The sequence below is a fragment of the Siniperca chuatsi genome, linkage group LG22 (assembly GCF_020085105.1).
Source record: "Siniperca chuatsi isolate FFG_IHB_CAS linkage group LG22, ASM2008510v1, whole genome shotgun sequence".
Lineage (NCBI taxonomy): Eukaryota > Metazoa > Chordata > Actinopteri > Centrarchiformes > Sinipercidae > Siniperca > Siniperca chuatsi.
The window spans coordinates 9,521,522-9,541,128 of NC_058063.1; the positions used below are offsets into that span (position 1 = coordinate 9,521,522).

At 40.9% G+C, this 19,607-nt stretch overlaps 1 protein-coding gene across 6 annotated transcripts in view; it reads left to right on the plus strand.

Moving 5' to 3' along the window:
- Positions 1-19,607, plus strand: part of adamtsl3 (ADAMTS-like 3) — a 104,139-nt gene that overhangs the window by 48,614 nt on the left and 35,918 nt on the right. Inside the window, exon 1 of one of the 6 annotated variants that reach the window (XM_044184645.1) lies at positions 16,462-16,633. The exons of the other annotated variants lie outside the window; for them this stretch is intronic. Coding sequence (XP_044040580.1) covers positions 16,580-16,633 — 54 coding nt within the window. The 5' untranslated portion in view covers positions 16,462-16,579. Of the gene's footprint in view, positions 1-16,461; positions 16,634-19,607 lie in introns of those variants that run through there. 6 annotated transcript variants of the gene reach the window in all.

Consider the following 19,607-nt stretch of genomic DNA (forward strand, 5'->3'; position numbering starts at 1 on the left):
TCTGCAGCCAAACTTGTAACCATTGGTTGCAAGTTTGCTTCTCTAAGGTTGTGACTGCTGTCCTCAATGTGTCAGACAAAGTCAGTTTTACTGATGCCTCTCTGTGGTTCACCCCTCATTTCCCCCTCACGGCAAAGAGTTAGGCATTAGTAAAAGATAAACTAACACCAGCAGTGTTACAGTCCTCTCCTGCCTTATCTCACTTGACTGTAGACAAGGGAGACTTCTGGAGAAATGTTGTGAGGCAGATTTATAGGAACCTCTGAACTTCTCTTATTTTGCAAACCTGGCGGGTTAGTCAAATATTAGTCCGTTTTACCACAAGAGGTATCTACTGGCCTATTTAAAAGACTTAAAAATATGATTTATGAAGATATGATTTACTGCTAATTAACTTGAGTTTGTGTTGTTTGATTGCAAACCTACAGCTGTGCTAACAAATCCAAAGTACACAAAGACTTCTCCCAAACAAGTCAAAGCATCCAAAGGAAAGTTTTAGGATGTAATGATGACGTGTACTATAGCACAATTCCCAGCAGCACAGATGAGTAATGCACACAAATTGTTTGAAGGATATTATTCAGCATCTCGTAATCAGCAATATGCTTTTATTATACCCCCGAAACCTCTCATATAAGCTGAGGCAGCTTGTTTTAGATGACATGGCCTTGTGGTCTTCCACAGATCATGCATGTTACCCTCTCCATTGTACATCAACGGTGGTGTGGTTGTGGCTTAATTGGTCTCGCCTCCGAGTACTGATGCATGAGGTTTACAAATGCTCTCGGGCTGATTGTGAGCATGGCCCGTTCTCTGATTCGAACATGAAACCATGGAGGCTTCAAGAAACGGGGCCTTTTGTATTCATCCTGCAACGTGGTATTAATTCCAGTGATGCTTCCCAGATGCATGCACCGGACACTGAATTTGGAGAAGCTGATATGTTAAGCACAGCAAAAGTAGTCAAAGCCCATGTGTGATGCCAAAGTGATTTTAAAGGATCAGGATTTAATCGTTGTGTGTGTGTGTGTGTGTGTGTGTGTGTGTGTGTGTGTGTGTGTTTTCCTGACTGGCTTCATGAACCGGTAAAACTTTGGGGTTTGAGCTAAGTTTCACCAAGCTTTTGCCCACTACATTTTCTTTTTCTTTTTCAATATACTTACTTAAAACAGTAGGAATTTGAGATCTATTCAGAGGTCAGAAAGAGAAATAGATATTACAAAAAAAGAAAACACCTATCTGTAAGTCCTGTATTGAGCAGCATCTGGTGCTTTAGGGGATGTGCATCCTCCCACAACATGCGTGCAAACTTCCTGGATTCCTTTTCCCCAGCTTTTTTTTTTTCTAAATCCCGACTCAAATCACAATGAAAGGTGACCCAGCGGAGCATCGACGCTTCCAGATTTATGAGCCCGTAGTGCACGATAAAGGTCCTGCGATGAAAACATCGTGTAGAGGCCTCAGGCCGGTAGACAGGGTGTTAGTTGACTAAAGACAACTATCCGGGTTACATTGTCCCCCGATGAAACGTCTGCATTGTGTTGTTCTACAGTGCATCTGTAAAGATAGTCTGCCTGTGATTTATGGCATTAATCTTCGCATCGCTGTGGAGCCAAATGTGAATATCTGCGGCAACAATATAAAGCCATCAATCATTTGATCACTGAAGAAATCATTAATATTGCACAGAGAGCAACACGAACTCATCTCTTTTCAGTTAGACATGAAAAAATATTGGAACAGAATTAGACAAAAAGGAGAGGCATCTTTTTCAGCTCATTCCTACTGAGCCCTGCAATATTAAGCACGGTTTTATTTCCTCAAAGTTAAGAATGTGCTGTACGCTGTTAGGTTATGATTTGTGGCGCCTTGGGTTTTACAGGTTGGACCACAAGCAAATGAGCAGCATTTCTCACTATCAGCTTTTCTGAATGACCTCACTTGGATAATGATAGGGGACGAAATGCATTAGAGGAGCTTCTCTTCTACTCCATCCTTCACTGGGTTGCCATATATGATGGAGTGATGGGTGGGAGATGGAGGTGGAGGTGGGGGGTTGAGGTTACAAGGGATGGGGGAGAGGTTTTAAGGCCTGGCGCTGCTTCGCCCTTCAATTGCATGGCGGCATGCTGCAATATACCAATTAGAGGGAGGCGTAGAGTGAAGCCCTTCTAGATGAGCTCAGCCTGCGGCTCCTTCCTGGCACACACACACACACACACACACACACACACACACACACACACATGCATTCAAACAGGGGCCCCACTAGCTGCTTTTCTTTTCAGATCTTGTTTGTGTATGTCCTTACATCTATGTTTGCCAGAATTTGCTGAAAACAGCAACGCGACAGAAAAGTGTTTGTCTTTACAGTACCTGCTAATGATTTAAAATGTGTACATACATGTGTGATGTATGGACATGTCAGCTCAGTCTGTGGGTGGGAGGGAGGATTTATTTTAACCCCCTCTTGTTTTGTGTCTGTTGCCAGAAGCTATGGGTTTATGTAAACCTCTGCCACACTTGAGAGTGCTTAGACCACCCCAAACACTCCAGACAAGTCTCTTCAGTGTATGTCCTTCTGCTATTGCACCTCCCATGGACTCTGTATGTATGTGTGAGCGGGTATGTGTGTGTCCAAGGGTATTGTAGGAGGCAACGTGGAATGGAAACTGATATTTGGAGCTCAGAGTATTGTGTGAGTTTTTGTAGAAACCCTGCTCCTGCAATATGTATTATTAATGAATATTTTATTGGTCCGACCCGCTAAGACATTTCTCTTTTCTCTTGCCTTGCTCTGACTCTGACCTCTCTGTAAAGGTCAGAGGTCAAAGTCAGCAACAGCTCTGGTCGGTCTCTTGCACATTAACACTTTGGATGCTGTTGAATAATGAATAATATATGGAACATAACTATAATATTCAACTTAATAAACACGATTTGGAGAATGAGCGTCCTCAGTCGGACTGTCTTCACAACCTGTTGAACAGCTTTTGAGATGAGCTTTGAAATGACTTGTACTTTTGTCTCTCAGACACAAGATGCTGCTCTTGAGCTGTAAAGTCTGCAACAAAAAATATTTCAGGTGTTGAGAAGTCGGTGCTTGCTTTCTCTTTTATTTTGATGACATGGCTGTCACTCATTGATTTGTTTGTCTTTGAGAAAATTTATCTACACACATTTTACAAATATGCGCAGCAGCAGAACATTGTCCCTGTTTCTGTTTTTCCCATTAACTGTGTGTAGCATATTTGTTTGCAACTCTACTTGGACATGTAAGTAGCATAATGTAATCATTTATTTATAATGTGTAATTTTTTAAATAAACAATGTATAAGAAAGAGAATCTGGTAAATAGTTTCCAACTAGGGGTCAAGATAGAAAGAAGTAATGCTGGGCTTTATCATGGCCAGCATGCTTGTGGATTTTCTTCTCTCCTCTCCATCTCCTCTCCTGCTGTTCAGTTTTACCGTCTGAACAGCCGCTGTCTGTATAACACCTCACTGGTAGGGAGTTCACTACAGTAGCATATTTAGACAGCTGTAAGCCCAAAAGCTCCTGTGAAAACAGGGTAGAGGGGTTTTTATGTGGGAGCGGGATGGGATGGGGGTGCACTGATCCACTGTAGCTCTCTTCCTGTGCGGTTACTCCTCAGTCATGCATCCAAATGTTTCCTCTCCCTCTCCATCACCTGGGCAAGCTTTGACTTGACGCTAACCCTTAAAGGAGGACACATGAGGTTTCTTTTCATGAGCGTGCGCTTGGTGATTTTGTTTTGTAAACTGTGAAAGAGAAACTTGATGTGATTTCCACATTTCAACAGTACTGTAAAGGAACAGCCCAAGGTGTGAGTTTTGCGATATAAACATACCTTTTTCAAAGTGTATTTAAGGGAATGATGTATTACTTGGCATGCCAATGTGCACAGTCTAGATATTACACACTTACATACAGACAGTTTCACATCCCTGTCTCATTCGTTTTCTCTCTCTCTGTCTCTCTCACTCACACACAAACACATTACCCACAATACCCTCAGATACACAGATACAGGCTTCCATGGTGAGGAGCAAACCTATCATCATTGTACAAATCCTGTAACTCCATATCATAGATAATTTGACATTTCCCTGTGCAGTCACTACCCACAGACTTCAAAACGTGGAAAAAGACCATTTTTTTTTAGTTTTATGTGCTGTACATGGCCGTCATGTAGGCTGCATCCTAAAACTGCTCACTGAACAGTACTTTTACACCTGCATCATATGATTTAACTGACTTTTTGGCCATTTGGGGGCAGCAGAAGCAAGCTGTGAACACAAAACTGACATCTAGTATGTTTAAGATGATATGGTGACCTTGTCTCACACATCCAGCAGATATGGAGCGACATTATAATTTATTTGGAGTGGTGTTTCCGGCCACCAGATGAATCCAAGTTCAATATTCACTCTTATTTTAGCTCTGTTTTCGGTCTCTACCAACTCCTGAAGGAAATATGTGGGTCTTTAGGTGCTAAATATTTCATTATGTTCACTAGCTAGTGGCTAACTGTGTCTGTCTACTGTTAAGTGCTGGACATGAATGTGTGTACCAATTTTTTATTTCACTCAAAACCACAAATGTCAAGGGATCAGTAGGATCCATTCCCTGGCGACCATGAATGTTTGTACAAAATTTCATTGCAATCCATCCAATAGGTGTTGAGATATAGTCTTGACTAAAATATCTGGACAGACAGGTTATAAACAGATTATAAAATATTGATTATAGCCGCTTTAAACACCACTGACAGGTATGACATTACACCACGGATGTAAATAAAGTGAAAATAATCCCAATGTAATCTGATAATTGTGTCATGCTGCTACTTCGACAGAGCTAATACCCCTTAGACAGATTAATGATTTCTCCGTACAGCATTCAGTTGGCACCACGGGTCTCTTCAATGGCGAGGATTCCTCTCCTGTTTCGTCTCCGCTTACATCGAGAGCAGTGATGTCAGCTGTTTTCTTTTGCCATTATCTTGTGGTCATACTTTTTGGATTCTGAGTTTCTTGAAACTTGGCATTGCGTTGCTACAACAGCCTCCTGTCCTGCTTTTTTTCCACAGCAAAGAGTAGCCCTAAAGCTCCTCTTCACTGTCGGGCAGGAGTTTGAGGGGAAATTTGGAGGGAAGGATGGGTATTTTTTTTTTTTTGTCGTGTTTATCTTGAGGCTTTGGTGAAAAAACCATAATATGCGTCCTGTGGGCCGTATTTCCTTGTTGACCTACTATTGAGCTCTCTGTATTTGATATGCCAGTGGTTTTGGAAAAGAAGGGCAGGACGGCGGGCATGTGAGTGCTCTTTTCCGTATAGATCTGTGATCTGCTCAATGGGGTTCGACAGGCTGAGCTGAAATGCTATCCAGTAACTTTTATAGAAGAGGGATGGAAAGAGAAAAGAAGACTTGATGGAGTGACAGTCTGAAAAAGAGAGAGGCTTAAAGAGAGAAAATGCTGATGAAATGGAAGTGTGTATGGTTCAAATGAGTCACTATATGTGCTCTTTTTCCACTCTGTCTTTGCCGCTGTTGTTCGGGATGTCTTTCAGTATCTGTCTCTCATTCACTTTCTTGTCTTTCCCTGTTCATACTGTGTTAGCAAAGTAAAGTCAGCCCAAATTAAATGGTGATCAGTATATGGTACAGTCATCTAACTTCACACATTCTAAATATCATCATCCTCCCTGTGCCTTTTTTGCAGTTCGGTTGCATCTTCTATGCGTTTCTCAGCTGATTACAGAAGCATATGGGTGAGGAATGCTTGATTGCAGAGCTGCACTGCGGCAGGCTGATGGATTGTTTCCTCTCTCTAAATGTGGGTGCTGCAGGACAAAGCCCAGTCGATGTGTTGAAGTGTGGCCGCTTGAAAGAGCTGTCAGCACTCCCAGCACCATGGCAAGTTATGGACAGAAAGGTGAATTGCATAAGAACGTATGTCATGTCTCCGATATGGAATCAAATAAGGGTCAATAGGTTTGTGAAATGATGTTTGGAAATAATTTCAAAGCCTGCGGTTGTATATCAGCCATTTAAAAAAAAAAAAAAATTTGAGCATGTCTAAATAAAAATATTTTGTCACTGGTTAGTTTTTTACAGCCAAAATCAGGGCCACATTTGTACTTGTAAATGAAATGTGTGTGCACATGTGTATCTTCAGTGTCATGTACAGTGTGGGAACTTTCACACACATTTTTGCTTCAAATCTGTACTCAAAGCCATTCTTTCGAGTAATTGTGCGTTGTTACAAATGTGCACGGATTTTATTTACAGTCTCACTTTTTTGTGCAATTACAAATCTATTCCACACATCCACAAACTTCATTTTGAATTTTCTTTTCTTGTTCATTTTTCATAGGTTTACAAAACGTGATATACAACCACAGGGTTTAAAATTAATGACATTTTTGTTTGACGATCATCAATGAGGAGCAGAAAAGACTGAGGTCCAAGCCAGTTTTCTCAGATTTGAAACTGGCTAGTTCATATTAGAACAATAATAATAAAAGCCAACATGTTTCAGCCTGAGACGAGCCTTCATCAGGAAATGAGGAATTGCTTGAGAAGTGTTTTGCTGAAAACCTAATTGCATGCGCATAAAGGATTCAGTGAGTTTCTCAAAGGGAATTGGAACAATGTGCTCGAGGTGTCATCCATTTTTTCTTTAATCGTTTCCAGTCATGCACAGGTCTTAACGAGGAACTGAAGCACACACGGCCCTTTGCTCTCCTCGTTATTGCATCATTATTTAACCAAGTGAAAAATGTCCGATTTCAGAGGACGCTCCAAGGGTTAAAGCCTCCTTTGACCACCTTTATCATATTACCATCACTTTCTCTGATCGTCTCAGAGCCAAAGACAACACACAATACGTTTTCGCCAATGAAAAACACATGTTACTGATGTGACTCAATTTTGGGGTTAAAAACTGAAACCTTAGCTGTGCGTAGCATATACAGGAGATCAGACACATCTTTTTGTGGCTAGAATAGCTTCAACTCGCTCAGAGTGTAAATACTCCACACTTGCACATCGTCAATTATAAGCTGCTGAGACAAACCAGGTGCCTTTTTATTTGGAGTTGCTGCTTGGTTTCTCTGCTCGGAAAAAAAATTGCTGTTGAACTGTTGTGTCTCGTTTTGCAATTATGAACGAGGTTAACAAGAGAGCCTGTTTCATGTCTGCAGTTCAAAAAACCCGTTTTACAGCTTTGAACTTCATCTCCCTTAACTCTCATGTCATGAATGCTGTAATTAGTGAGGATGTTGGTTCTGTGTCTCTTGGCGTTGTGTCATTGGCTCAAATTAGCTGTTTGCTTCAAGTAGATAATTACAACATTTTCCATGTTTTTGAGTATTTATCAAAATTTTCCATTTCATGCGCATTTGTTGCACTAATATCCTTTCCTTTTTCTCCTTTCCCCTACTATGGATCCTGACATGACCATGGATGTCATATTTACAGTTCTGCAATCCTGATGGAGCCTATTGCAGCCAAAAATCTTGTATTTCGCAGTGTTGATTACCGCAAATGGCTGCAATATTTTTTCATCATAACGCACATTTCCCAGACAGCCTCTTGAACAAGCTGTCCTGGGTTTGTACTCATCAAGAGTCACAGAAACTAGTTCTAACTACCTTGGAGCAAAGCAAACGTGCTCCTCCTTTTTTAAGCAGTAGATTAAGTTATCAAACTTCTTAACAAAGAAAAACATAAAGTAACGTTCAGATGAGCCAGAGAGCTGTCTTAACTTGTTAAGAGATGTTAAGAGGACGAATTTGGTCACAATCCAAACCGTGATTGCCGTCACAGTGGCTGAACTATTCGATCATTACCCCACCACTCAAAAGTGCTGCCTAATCATGAGCTTTAAGCTGTGACAAGATTTAGTCCCTTCAAATTCAGCAGATTCCCTGGTTCTCAAACATATTGCAATAGTAGTATTTGTTGAATTTGGAAAGAACAGCATGATGACAAGCGATAAATGAAGCAGCCTCTGCTTTTTATTATCAGATAAAACAGAGCAAGCTGTTAATTACTGATACTCATGTTTACAATTCCCACACTGCTGCCGCCACTTAATTGCAGCATTATGTCACCAGATAGAAGCGCCGTTATTAGGGAGCGGTTCTCTATCTGGGCTTCTTCTTTTTATTAACAAAAAAAGTGACCTCTCATTCCCCAAAGCAGTTCAACAGCATACATGTAACTTTAGAATAATTTATTTTGAAATGCATGAGGAAACTAAAACAAATTAGTCACTCAGACAGGAAGGAGTTTAGAGGGAAAAAAGGCCGACAAGGCCAGGATGCATGTCGAATGTGAACAGCCCCAGATGGAGCGGTGATGTCTTCTGTTCAGTTTCACAGGACCAGTAGAGAGAGGATGTACAGGCATGTTGTTCATACAACAGTGTCAACTGTGGAAAGGAAGTGATATTTTCACTTTATTGTTGGACTATGCACTTTTATCCTACATGTTGTTTTATTGTTGAGGGAGAGTAGAAACAAGTGAAGGACCCAAATGCAGACAAAGGAAGCAGAGTGGTGCAGTTCAGTGATTTATTTACAAAATGAGGTCCGAGGCTTACACGACCATGGGGCATTCAAGAGTCAAAACCAGTGAGGCAGTCCAAAAAAACAAACAAATCCAACAAGGAGCAGGCAGGAATCCAAAGTCCAAATAATCAGGCAGACGGTCAGGCAGGTACGGGTGACAGGATTCAAGGAAACAGGTAACAAGGTACAGGTAACTGGCTTGAAAGCAAAAGCAAGAAATAACAGTAAAATTGCAACTAAGATGGTCTGGCAGGGAATGAATGGAACTGGGTATATGAACTGGGAGGCTGATAAGGGAATGAGATGCAGGTGAGGAGGTGGGTGGGTGGAAAATGACAATGAAGGGGCCTGTGGAATAGAGAGAGGAGGGACAGAGAAACGAACTGTGACAGGTTGAGGGACAACACTGGCACATTTATAGTACAGTGATGTCAATCAATGTACAATGTCCAAATGTAATAACTAAATTACTAAATGGAAAAATAACTAACAAAATAACTAACTCAATTTAAATTGCATAAATCAGACACCATAAACATAAGGAATTGTTTAGTTTTGCAGTAACTTAACTCACTTGACATCAACAGGATGGGAAAATGAACAAGAATGGACAGAGCTGATATGACCAAAAACACCATGACTATGTAAAGCAAGTGAATAATTTATAACCATGGCTATTTAAATGCATACAGCATTTTTTTTAATGTATAATTCTAACAAATACAGATAATATATGATGTATGTAATTTTTTGGGATTTACATGCAGTTAACAAGGTTAAAGCTGCATTAGACAACTTGAGGGCAGCGTAACAAGCTGAAAACACAACATCTGACATGCTATCACCTTATAGTTGTTATTACTAACAAGTTAGTTGCCTATTTAAACTCACCGCAGACTTGGAGCAACCTTAACTTTCATTTGGAGTTGTGTTTCTTGTCATCCCACAAATGTTCACTCTCCTTTTTAGCCCTGTTTTGGTCTTCACCAACTCCTGAGGGAAATATTTGGTTCTTTAGCTGCTAATGTTTGACTTCCTTTTACTAGCTAGTCACTAACTGCTGTTGCGAGGCAGGTAGTTTGTTTTTGTGGAAAACAGCTGGCTGCTGCTGCAGAAAACAATGCAATTGAGAGCAGTGATAGTGAACCAAAACAATAAAGTTGCGGGCTGAAAAAAACAAAACAAAACAATGAGCTGAAAGACATTTAAATGCTGTGTAGAGCAGAGGAAAACTGCAGAGTCTGGTGATAATTCTCTGTGGGTTCATCACTACGAGCAACCCCTTTGACCTACAAGTTAGTCAAGTGTTCCACTGTTAATATAAAGTCAAACAGTAAAGTTTACAGCCAGCTAGTTTTACTGATTTGTGTTCGAGTTTTCAGAAAATAAAGTACAGTTTCAGAAAAAGTGTGTAAACTGTTCTGAAAAGCTATAATATCCAGATGATACGGCAATGTGGTCTCCATTTTGAAGCACAGGGGATCAGTCAAGCTTGATGCTGGCTAGGAGTCCATAAATAAGCCGTGGTGCTCAGCGTCTGTCCAGATCTGGATGCGGGTCCCACGCTCCCCGTTTCCTTCCAGCCCACCTTGGCAGGCCAGTTTAGCCGACTCCAGCGGCTTTACACTGCTAATTTATGCCCATCCCCTCCTGTCATACCCTCTTTAAAACGCCACAGTGGCAGTGGTTGGGTTAAGGAAAGAGGCATTTGGGAGGGAGTGCTGGCGTAGCGGGACCCTGATGGAGTTAGCCTGTGCGATCACCAGAAAGCTGCTAAAACATATGAGCTCTCCTGGATGTGCTAATGGGAAAAGCTTGGTGCCTAAAATGTATGAACACAGTTTAAGGAAGCAGTAAATGTCACTGCTGATTCTTAATTACGTGCCCCATTCCTCCTCTGAGCCGTGGGCTGCATGTGGAGTTTTAGAGGCTTGCTCAGGTGGAATCAGATTGTGGTTACTGGCTTATTCAAAATGTCACTATAAAGAGTACAGTAAATTATTATAAAATATTGTGTCTAGAGTATACTTTTGGTTGCTTTTTTAAATTAGCAGATGTGTCTTTGCTTGTATTAACCTCTTCCTTATCAAGAAATAGTTCAGTTATATATCAATAATTTCACTGATTCATTGTTAACCTTGCTGTATATTCTTTGTCCTGTCTGTATAGCATATGTAAAATATATTCATCATTTTAAATGTTGAAACTACCAATGCAAGCTGTCAAGACCTTATTATGCAGATGCTATTCTGAGAAACAAATCATTTTGTTTTCATTCATGCTGTAAAAAGTCTGGGACCAATATCCAGGCAGAACAAATGTCTTCCTCTGCAGAGCTGTAGGGAGTTACAGTCAGAAGGCCTGCTGGACTGTATGCCAGCAGAGATGGGTCCGGTAAAGGCCAAGTTGGCGTTCGTCTTTCCCTTGAGCACATTATTTATCCCTAAAATGGCCTTGCATGCAGCACTGTTCTTCCTCCCACCTCGACCATGACACAGTATCCTCAGAAGGTATGTTTATGGCTCTGTAAATCTGTCATCTTGAGATTACCACCAAATACTGAAACCAAATATTGCTTGTATCACTTGTAGACCCAACAATTCAATTGACCTCCCCTCAATATCAAGTATTAATAATAGTAAATAATCATGATCAAGTAGTTAATAAAAGGAAAAAGGAAGAAAAATGCTGATTATCAAAGACAAAGAAGAATAAAGAAAGTATTTAGGGAGTATTTTAAAGCACATGCTTTAGCTGTAATACTGCTTACTTTGAGTTTCTGTTTTGCAGTTCACCTCCCATCTGGCTTGAATTGGGTTTAGCTGATTGTCAGGGAATTACATCTTTATTTTAATCCTCTGGTTTTGGGGGACAGGGGAGGTGTGGTTGATTTTCAGCTGCAGGTCATACAATCCCTGTCCTGGTAAAACATTTTATACTGTGGCCCAGAAAGCTTTTTAAACAATGGCTTTGGTGTAAATCATGCCTGGAGCACATACATCGTTTGTGGGGGTGGTGGGAGACTACCATTTATCCCGCCTGAACCATTTAAGTCTTCTCGTGGGAGCCGAGGGTTCGGGCTCTTGAGTGTAACTTGATGTCAGTCCCCGGTAACTTTAGCTTCATTTGTCTCTCTTTCTTAGAACTCGAGGCCTGTTAACTCAGGTCATCACCCCATAATATGGCAATCTTTTCATTTGACCCTTTATTCCTCCACAGAGGAGTAAAGGAAAGGATCAGTTAAACTTCTGCTGCTTGGAAAGCCTACTTTGTGACCCCTTTACAAGACCTAAAAAATATTGTTGGTTTACATTTATATGTTATTTTGCATGAGAAAGCTTTTCTGGTGTAATTTTACCCCACAGTAAGTAATTATAGATGCAGTATTGATATGTTAGGCCTCAATTTTCCAACTTGCAGGGATATTAATTTGTTGTTTTTTTATCATTATGTTAAAAAGTGAAAGCTCAAAGCAAATGATTTGCAGTCACTCACCATTATTCTCCACAGGGGTGCGTACTCCGTCTGTTTCTCTACACCCTCTATACAAATGACAAAGTCTATCCACCACTACCCTCTACTTCAAATATTCAGATGGCACGGCCATCCTCGTACTGCTCAATAACTAACTAAAATTACTCTCTCTCTGCCTATCAACATTCCATATCCCAAGTTAGCACATGTTGCGACAATAACTTTCTCCACTTTAACATCTAATAAACTAAAGAACTGCTCTTTAGCCCCCTGAAAACACTGGTCCATCCCCCCAGTCTCACCATCTAAGGAGAGAAGGTAGAGGTGGTAGTCTTTCAGATACCTTGGCATTACACTGGAAAATAACCTCAGCTTCAGTCAGCATACCACAGACATTTACAAGCGTTGTCAACAGAGACTTAAAGCCATCCGTAAACTATATCATCTGTCTGTCCAAACCCACCTTCTTCTTCTTCTGTACCATAGCATTATTGAGCAAGTTCTTCTGTATGGTGCCATCTGTTTTTTGCCATATGCTTACAGTCACCAATAAGAATAAACTCTTAAAGATAACTCATTTAGCCAGCAAACTCATTGGTCATCCCCAACTTATCCAATTGTGTCACCTCATCCTAAATAGTATAATTCTGTACGTCTTACTTGTTTGTGCTATGTATGCACCGACTGTGGAAAAGAATTTCCTTGAGGACAAATAAACTATCTATCTCAATTTAACTTAACTCTGAATAAGGATCAACAACTAATTTTATTGAAATTATATGCAGTGATTTCTACTTAAACATATGGATAAGTACTGTAAGTGATATTAAAAAATACCACAGTTATATTGCCAGTTATGCACTAGAATATATTATTTGGGAAAAATAGAAAAGGTCCAAGAAATAACTGGCAATGTGACTGATAATTTAGAGCTGTGGTACAACTTCCTACATCATGGTCTTCAGTTGAAGGCTAATATCGCTCATTATTTTCCATTTGGACTGCAAAAATCATTTATGTGAAGGATAGTATGTGAGCAAAGCTCTTTAATGCACGTTTGGTCTACATTTTGGACAGCAACCTTATTCCTGTATAAATAATTCATCTCAACGGGGAAATTCATCTCAACGGGGAACCTGGGAAGAGTTTTTGATGCCTTCTGATTTATTTAGCTTTTGGTCAGTACAAAAATATAATATGGTCCGTTCTCTCTTTTACAAGTATAAATTAAGTTGGTAATCACCTAGTTAATTGCTATGATCTTGGGAAGATGGCAACATCGCTGAAAAGAAGTCAGATCAGGCAAGAAACATGAGCAGTCAATCAATAATGCATGTTGTAAACAAGCCCCCAGGATAGCTGAAAATATTTGGAAGGCAAACAGCATCATGATTAGCCAAACTGTCCGTTTTAAACATCTATCACAGTTTACAGACAGACTTCCTGGCTGAACGTTGCCCTAGGCACCATTACAACCTACAAGGCAATGGTCACAGTGCAGATGGTGATAACAGAAGGCGTCAGTGGGCTACTGTTCGGAAGTCTTTCTAGCTTGTCTACTGGTACTGTATTACTGCACCTTAATTTAGTTTTAACTAAAGAGTACCTTATGACTTTGATACAAATGTAATCAATGCAAAAGTTTTCAAATGTAAAAGGATGATTATAAAAGAAACAAACTAAATAAAGACTTGTAGCAAGCCAAACCCTCCAAAATATGACATTATACCCCAATGAATATTCATGCAAACTTAAGCCTTACCATATTTAAGGATTACTTCAATAAGTTGCTTTCCAGTTTATTAGAGTTGTATTATTGCAGAATTGTCCCTCAAATCCTTTAATGTGTCACCCAGAAAAAGACTTTCACTCTTTGCTCTGTTCAGAATGTCTGCTGGGGAAATATTATAATGAAGAGGACACAGCTCAATGCAACTGTACTGAAAACACAATGAACCTCATTTTCAGTAATCAGTTCCTACTGAAATGTATGCATTGGGACTTTTTTCTAATAAAAACCTATAAAACAACATTGTCAAACCCACAGCCAAAAGTGGTCAACTGGCAGTAAACATGCTATCAGATTAGCTTGCTAGCAGTAGTGCTACCTTTGCTACCATGAATGCAATGTGACCCTTGCCTTGCAGATTGTAGCTGTCACTTATGGCTTCTTCTTCTACTTCAATGAGGGATTATTATTTTGGGTGCACTTACTTTCGATTTTACCTCCAAATAAAGTGGTTAAGATAATCTGGCTTGTTTACAACCTGCCTGATTGCCTGAATGCTCCTCTTTCTTGCCCTGTTGAAGTGATTTCGCCATGTTCCCACATCTCAGCAATTACTTTAGGGAGTACAGTGTTGATTGAAATGATGGCCAAATCTACAAAAATGATGTGTGTGAGTGTCTGCCGGTGGACAATCAGTTCCCCTAATCTTGCATGCTTCCCTCATGCAACCTAATATCCAAGTCTGCCCTTTTGTAAAATAACAATGCACTATATCATTTTTTTCTCACCTCACCGTCTTCATGGATTATTGTTTAAACTGTCAGGAGACACCTCCAGCAATGTTGTGGTAGAGAACTGGCTCCAAGTGAGTGTCAGTCAAACACATTAATTTCCTCCTCGGGTGTTTAGTTTTAAACTCTGGGCACATCATCAATGCCACAGTTTATTTTCTGTAGTCATACATTTGCAAATATGAGAAGGATTTCTTTTGAAAGCAAATATCAGAAGGTTATGGATTAAGGGTGCAAGGGGGTATAATTTCTGTGTAGGCCTGTGAAAGCGTGCACGTCCACGTCCCTCCCCGCTGGCACCGCAAAATACATCGGTGTTAAGTGGATAGTTGTGTGCATGTAGATGTGCGTTTCAGATAATTCCCCAATTCGCACAATGTACAGACATTCCCCACTACCAAGTCAAACAAGCCAAGTCCCATACTGTCAGCAGCAGGTTAAGACTTCAAGAAGGGTTTGCTGTATATATCTCAAGTATAAAAAGTGTGTGTGTGTGTGTGTGTATGTGTATGTGCTGGTTAAGTGTCGAGACATCCGCTCCAATGTTGTGATTAAGGTAGCTGGCTATTTGCTCTGGAGTACAGCACATTCCTTGCAGCCTTAATTGATAGCAATTATGTGGTTTTTGATTTGGTGTTTGATTGGGAGGTGGATTTGAAGTCTTGATTTGAAGGGCACAGAGTTATTATTGTCTTTGGAACGTCAGCGTTGAAATGCCTGAATGATAGCCTGCTACCTTTGTCAGTCACATCAAGGGGCACCACTGGGTTGGCACTAACTTTGACTGCTCTATTTCCTTTTTAACTTTCTGTTTCAGCTTTTGTTTTTTGCGTCTTGCCATTGCAAACGTTAAAACTGGAAACTTACTCAGTGTATAGTATATTCCCCCTGTGCCAAGAGCTGTCCATCTTACTGGTTGTTTTTCTCTATAACCAGAGGAATTGTCCCTCCAAGGGACACCTGGCTTGTTCCCCACCTCCACAGTGCAAATGTTCACTGGCTTAAATTGCCAGATGTTATGAAAGGCTCTATTGAAGTAGACCTTTTAGCTCATAAAGAAATAGAAAAAAAGTCACTGTGGATGAGAAGTCTATCCTGATAACTTCAATGACCAGACTATGTTGTCTGATTTCCATGGAACTCTCACATGTAACTCCTTGTAAAGCAAAACACAGTCAGGAGCTGGACATGAAGTATGTCCCTAATGTTGAGACGTATGGTTGTGTGTTTGGAATAGGTGCATGCTTGGAAATTTGAGGGTTTTTTTTCTCAAGATACTCATAAAACAAACCCACCCGTCAAACCCACATCGAAGAGTGGTCAACCAGCTATAAACTTGCTAGCAGATTAACTTGCTCCGTATGACTGAGATTTTTTTGACATTTCCAAAACAGAGTGCTGGCAATAGACAGAGCAAAGCCGTCCAGAGCTAGAACCAAATGAGAAACGGTGGCATGAGCAAAATAAAATGAGAGAAAGGCAAGCAGGGAGGAAAAAAGAGGAATATAAGAGACAGAAATTTGAGATATCAGGCGAAGAAATGGAAAGAATCAAAGGGGGAAGAAAATTGGTTTACAATTGTTGTCTGTCTGCCATTATTCCTACTCTGACTGCCTCACACACACAAATGTGTGAAGTTGTGAAGCTGCAGCTGGCCCAGCTCCTTGTTTGAACTAGCACGCTTGACTGAGGCCCATTTATTGATTGGCTAGTGTGCCAGACCTGAAGGACTCATGGGGCTTGGATCCCCCCTGATTCCCCCCCCCCATTCACGCATCACACACAAAAACACACACATACACACACACTCCCAGTCCTCCCTCCCTCCCTCCCTCAAGTTACTCCTGAGGAAGAACAGGAGCAAGTCAGAGAGGAGACGGCAGGCAGACAGGACTCACAGAGTGACCCAGAGAGAAGGGCATCACACAACGGGCTCACACGCAACCAAACACACAGAATTGGAGTGACACACACTTTGAAAAGGCATGGAGCAAGATTTTTTATCTTGCAAGCTATTGGTGACAGCTCTTCTCATCCTGGTACTGTAACGTTTACTTTTTTTTTCTCTCAATTTTCATCCTGTAAAAATTCATTTAGTTTTTTTTGCCTTTTTATCTTTTATTTCATCACGAATCCCCTTAAAATACTTGTCACACTAAGTAATGCATTCAGAAAGCATGTGTGCTAATAGATTGCTTTACTGCGTAGAAGTATGTGTGCATGTACAGTTTGTATTTTATGATTATGTGACTGCAGTAGAAATGAACCCTTCAGATCCTGGAGTCCTTTCATCAGTATGTTTAACAAGGCATTTAGAGTGACCTGACTTGTCTTATTTATTATTTTTGATTTGAAGTCATGAAAGTAGACTTGTCATGCATGCGCAGGTCAGCAAGCTGTTTTGCCTGAGGTTAGGACTCCCTGTTACATTACAGTGACTGCCTCGCTTGCGGCGTGACGGTGAGTACAGTGCCGTGCAGCGCGGAGCAGACGACAAGGGATTCAGCAGATGTGCAAATATCATATGTCTTGCCGACTGAAAAGGCCATCGTATGTATATTGACACAGTCTGCAAAAAAGGCACCAGAGTCGGGTTTCTTTCCCCTGTCGAGGAGTTTTCCATCTTCAAGGAAAATGTCCTTAGTCTCAGCTGCTGACAGGTGACTTAAATAGAATCTGTCCATCAGAATAACATATAATGTGGAGATCACTGGTCTTTTATCATATGCTCATTTCCTCTCTTCCACTTGATGTGAAAACATGGGATGGGTGACAGCCTTTGTGGTCTTATGTTGGCTCTGTTTTTCTCATAGTAAAAGAGCCAGAGAACAAATATGTCTAAATGTACATGCTTTGTTGTGTAAATGGTGCTGTTAAGGTGCAGATAAACCCCTGGAGGGATCCGAGCAGGAGAGGTGGGAGGTGTAGTGATGGAGGGTTAGGAAGGCTCCAAGTGGATATCTGAGCCTTTTGATTATTGGATCCAAATCCCAGCAGGACGCCTGTCCGACTAGCGGAGCCTTGTGTTCCTCCGCCTTCATTGAGAACAATAGCAGCACAGTCAGCCAAACAACGTCCTCATCTCCATCCCTCCTTCTGTTCATCTACTTCCCCTCCTCTGTCTTCACCAGCCTTGTTATGCCTTCGGCTCTCTTGGCTTTGCAACACACAGCTCCCAGCCGTAATTGACTGCAAAATTCACTGATTGCTTTTCAAAGGAGAATTAAGGTGGTGTGCTAACCGGCTGCCCAGAGCACAGCCTGTGTTTATTTACCGTGGATCCAAACATCGAAATAGTTGGCCCGTGCAGAAAGTAGCACCGTTGCCGATATGTTTGGCTGCGTGCTCTGTTGGCTTCGTGTTTAGGTCTTGCCGTTCCCCTCTGCTGTTCCTCAGGCGTCATCAGCACTGACAGCCATTTATATCAGTCCCCATGCACTTTTAATAATGTGAACCCACCACCCCACTCCACAGCATACAGCATGGGTGTTTTTGCTACCGTGACCCAAAGAAAATAATCAAGGCAGTATTATTACCTTGTATCTGCTTTCCCCTGCATGATCCATTCATGTTTGTAGACGAAGCACAATGCCATGCTGTTGGGAAAAGGGGCCAAAGAGGTCAAAATAACTTGGCGTATCCTGAGTTTTTCCTCTAAAATCTCAAGGCTGTGTATCTCAAATGCAAGGCTGGACATTAACTGTAAACTATTTGTCAGCTCAGCGGGCATAAATCTTTTTAAGAGCAGGTGTTGCACATAAAGTTCTCATAGTCCCTCCTTTATTCGGTGTGTTCAGGGTAAGTGGGCTTGTTGTGCCTCGTATTTCACTCCTAATCTGCAGGATTTGCGATTTTTAAATCCCCATCAAAAACTCTGCTGGATGTGCAAGCACAAACTGCCGTCGTGGTGTAAAGATGCCGTGGTGGGAGGCTGTCTAAAGCGCACAAAAGCTGCATTTCTGCTATCTTAAAATATTCTTTCATGGTTCACCAAAACCAGAAAGACTGCCTAAGTATGCAGGTTATTGTGGAAAATGATAATTTTCTCTTACACCCATCTATTCCTTTTCATGGCCTTAAAACCTCTGTTGAATGGCAGATTATTTTATTGAATGTGTTTGCACCTCTAGTCTTTTAAACCAAATTCCTGCTGCCATAGGATTCAGAGTCTCTCAGTTTTTCATTATCCAGGTTTTCATCCATTCAACAGGTACAGAACCAGTTCTTTCTTGGTCTCCGTCTCACTGGCAGGTTTTGAGTAGAATACCTCCACCGAGCTAAGCTGTCCTTGTTCTAGATAGCAAAAGCAATCTATTTTCCTTTTCACTTCATCTGAGCCTGGTATTCAGACAATCTAGCGCTCTAACGTCATTCAGTCAGTTCTGCAAAGGGCATTGAGAAGAGCTATGCTGCTGAGTAAAGCCAAGAGAAAGAAACATAAGTCATGTCGAGCAGCCACAAATAAATAGCATCTTTATAGCAAGGTGAGTCAAACCAGTCAAATCTAATCTGAAAATACAAAAGGCCTTGAAAGGCAAAGAGGGGTTAAAAAAGTCTAAGATAGAGGTGTGGAGAGGATCTTTACTTTTTGGCCGTCACTCTACATCTGAGATGCACATTGTCACAAAATTCATCCTCTCATAATATTGATTTTGGATCCCGCAGTAATATCCCTACCTCTGCTGCCAAATACAACATGATGTAATTAACAGAGAGAGGCACACAAGCGAGGCCCGAAGTTTAAGAGAGGACTAACATTTCATAATCTAAAGGATGACTCAAACATTTGTAATATGCGTTTTGATTACTTCGCCTTGCAGTCTCTTTTATCCTGTCACATGCAGTTCTGGCTTTTCTGTGTACTCTGCAAGAGGATCTGCTTAAACGAAGGAAGCCACAGCTCATGTGGCTGAGGAATATGCATACAGGTTCCTTCCATTGCAAAAGTGAGATTAGAACATAACTAAGTTGTATCATGTTAAATGTTTGGTTGGGTCTTGGCAGAAATTAAGA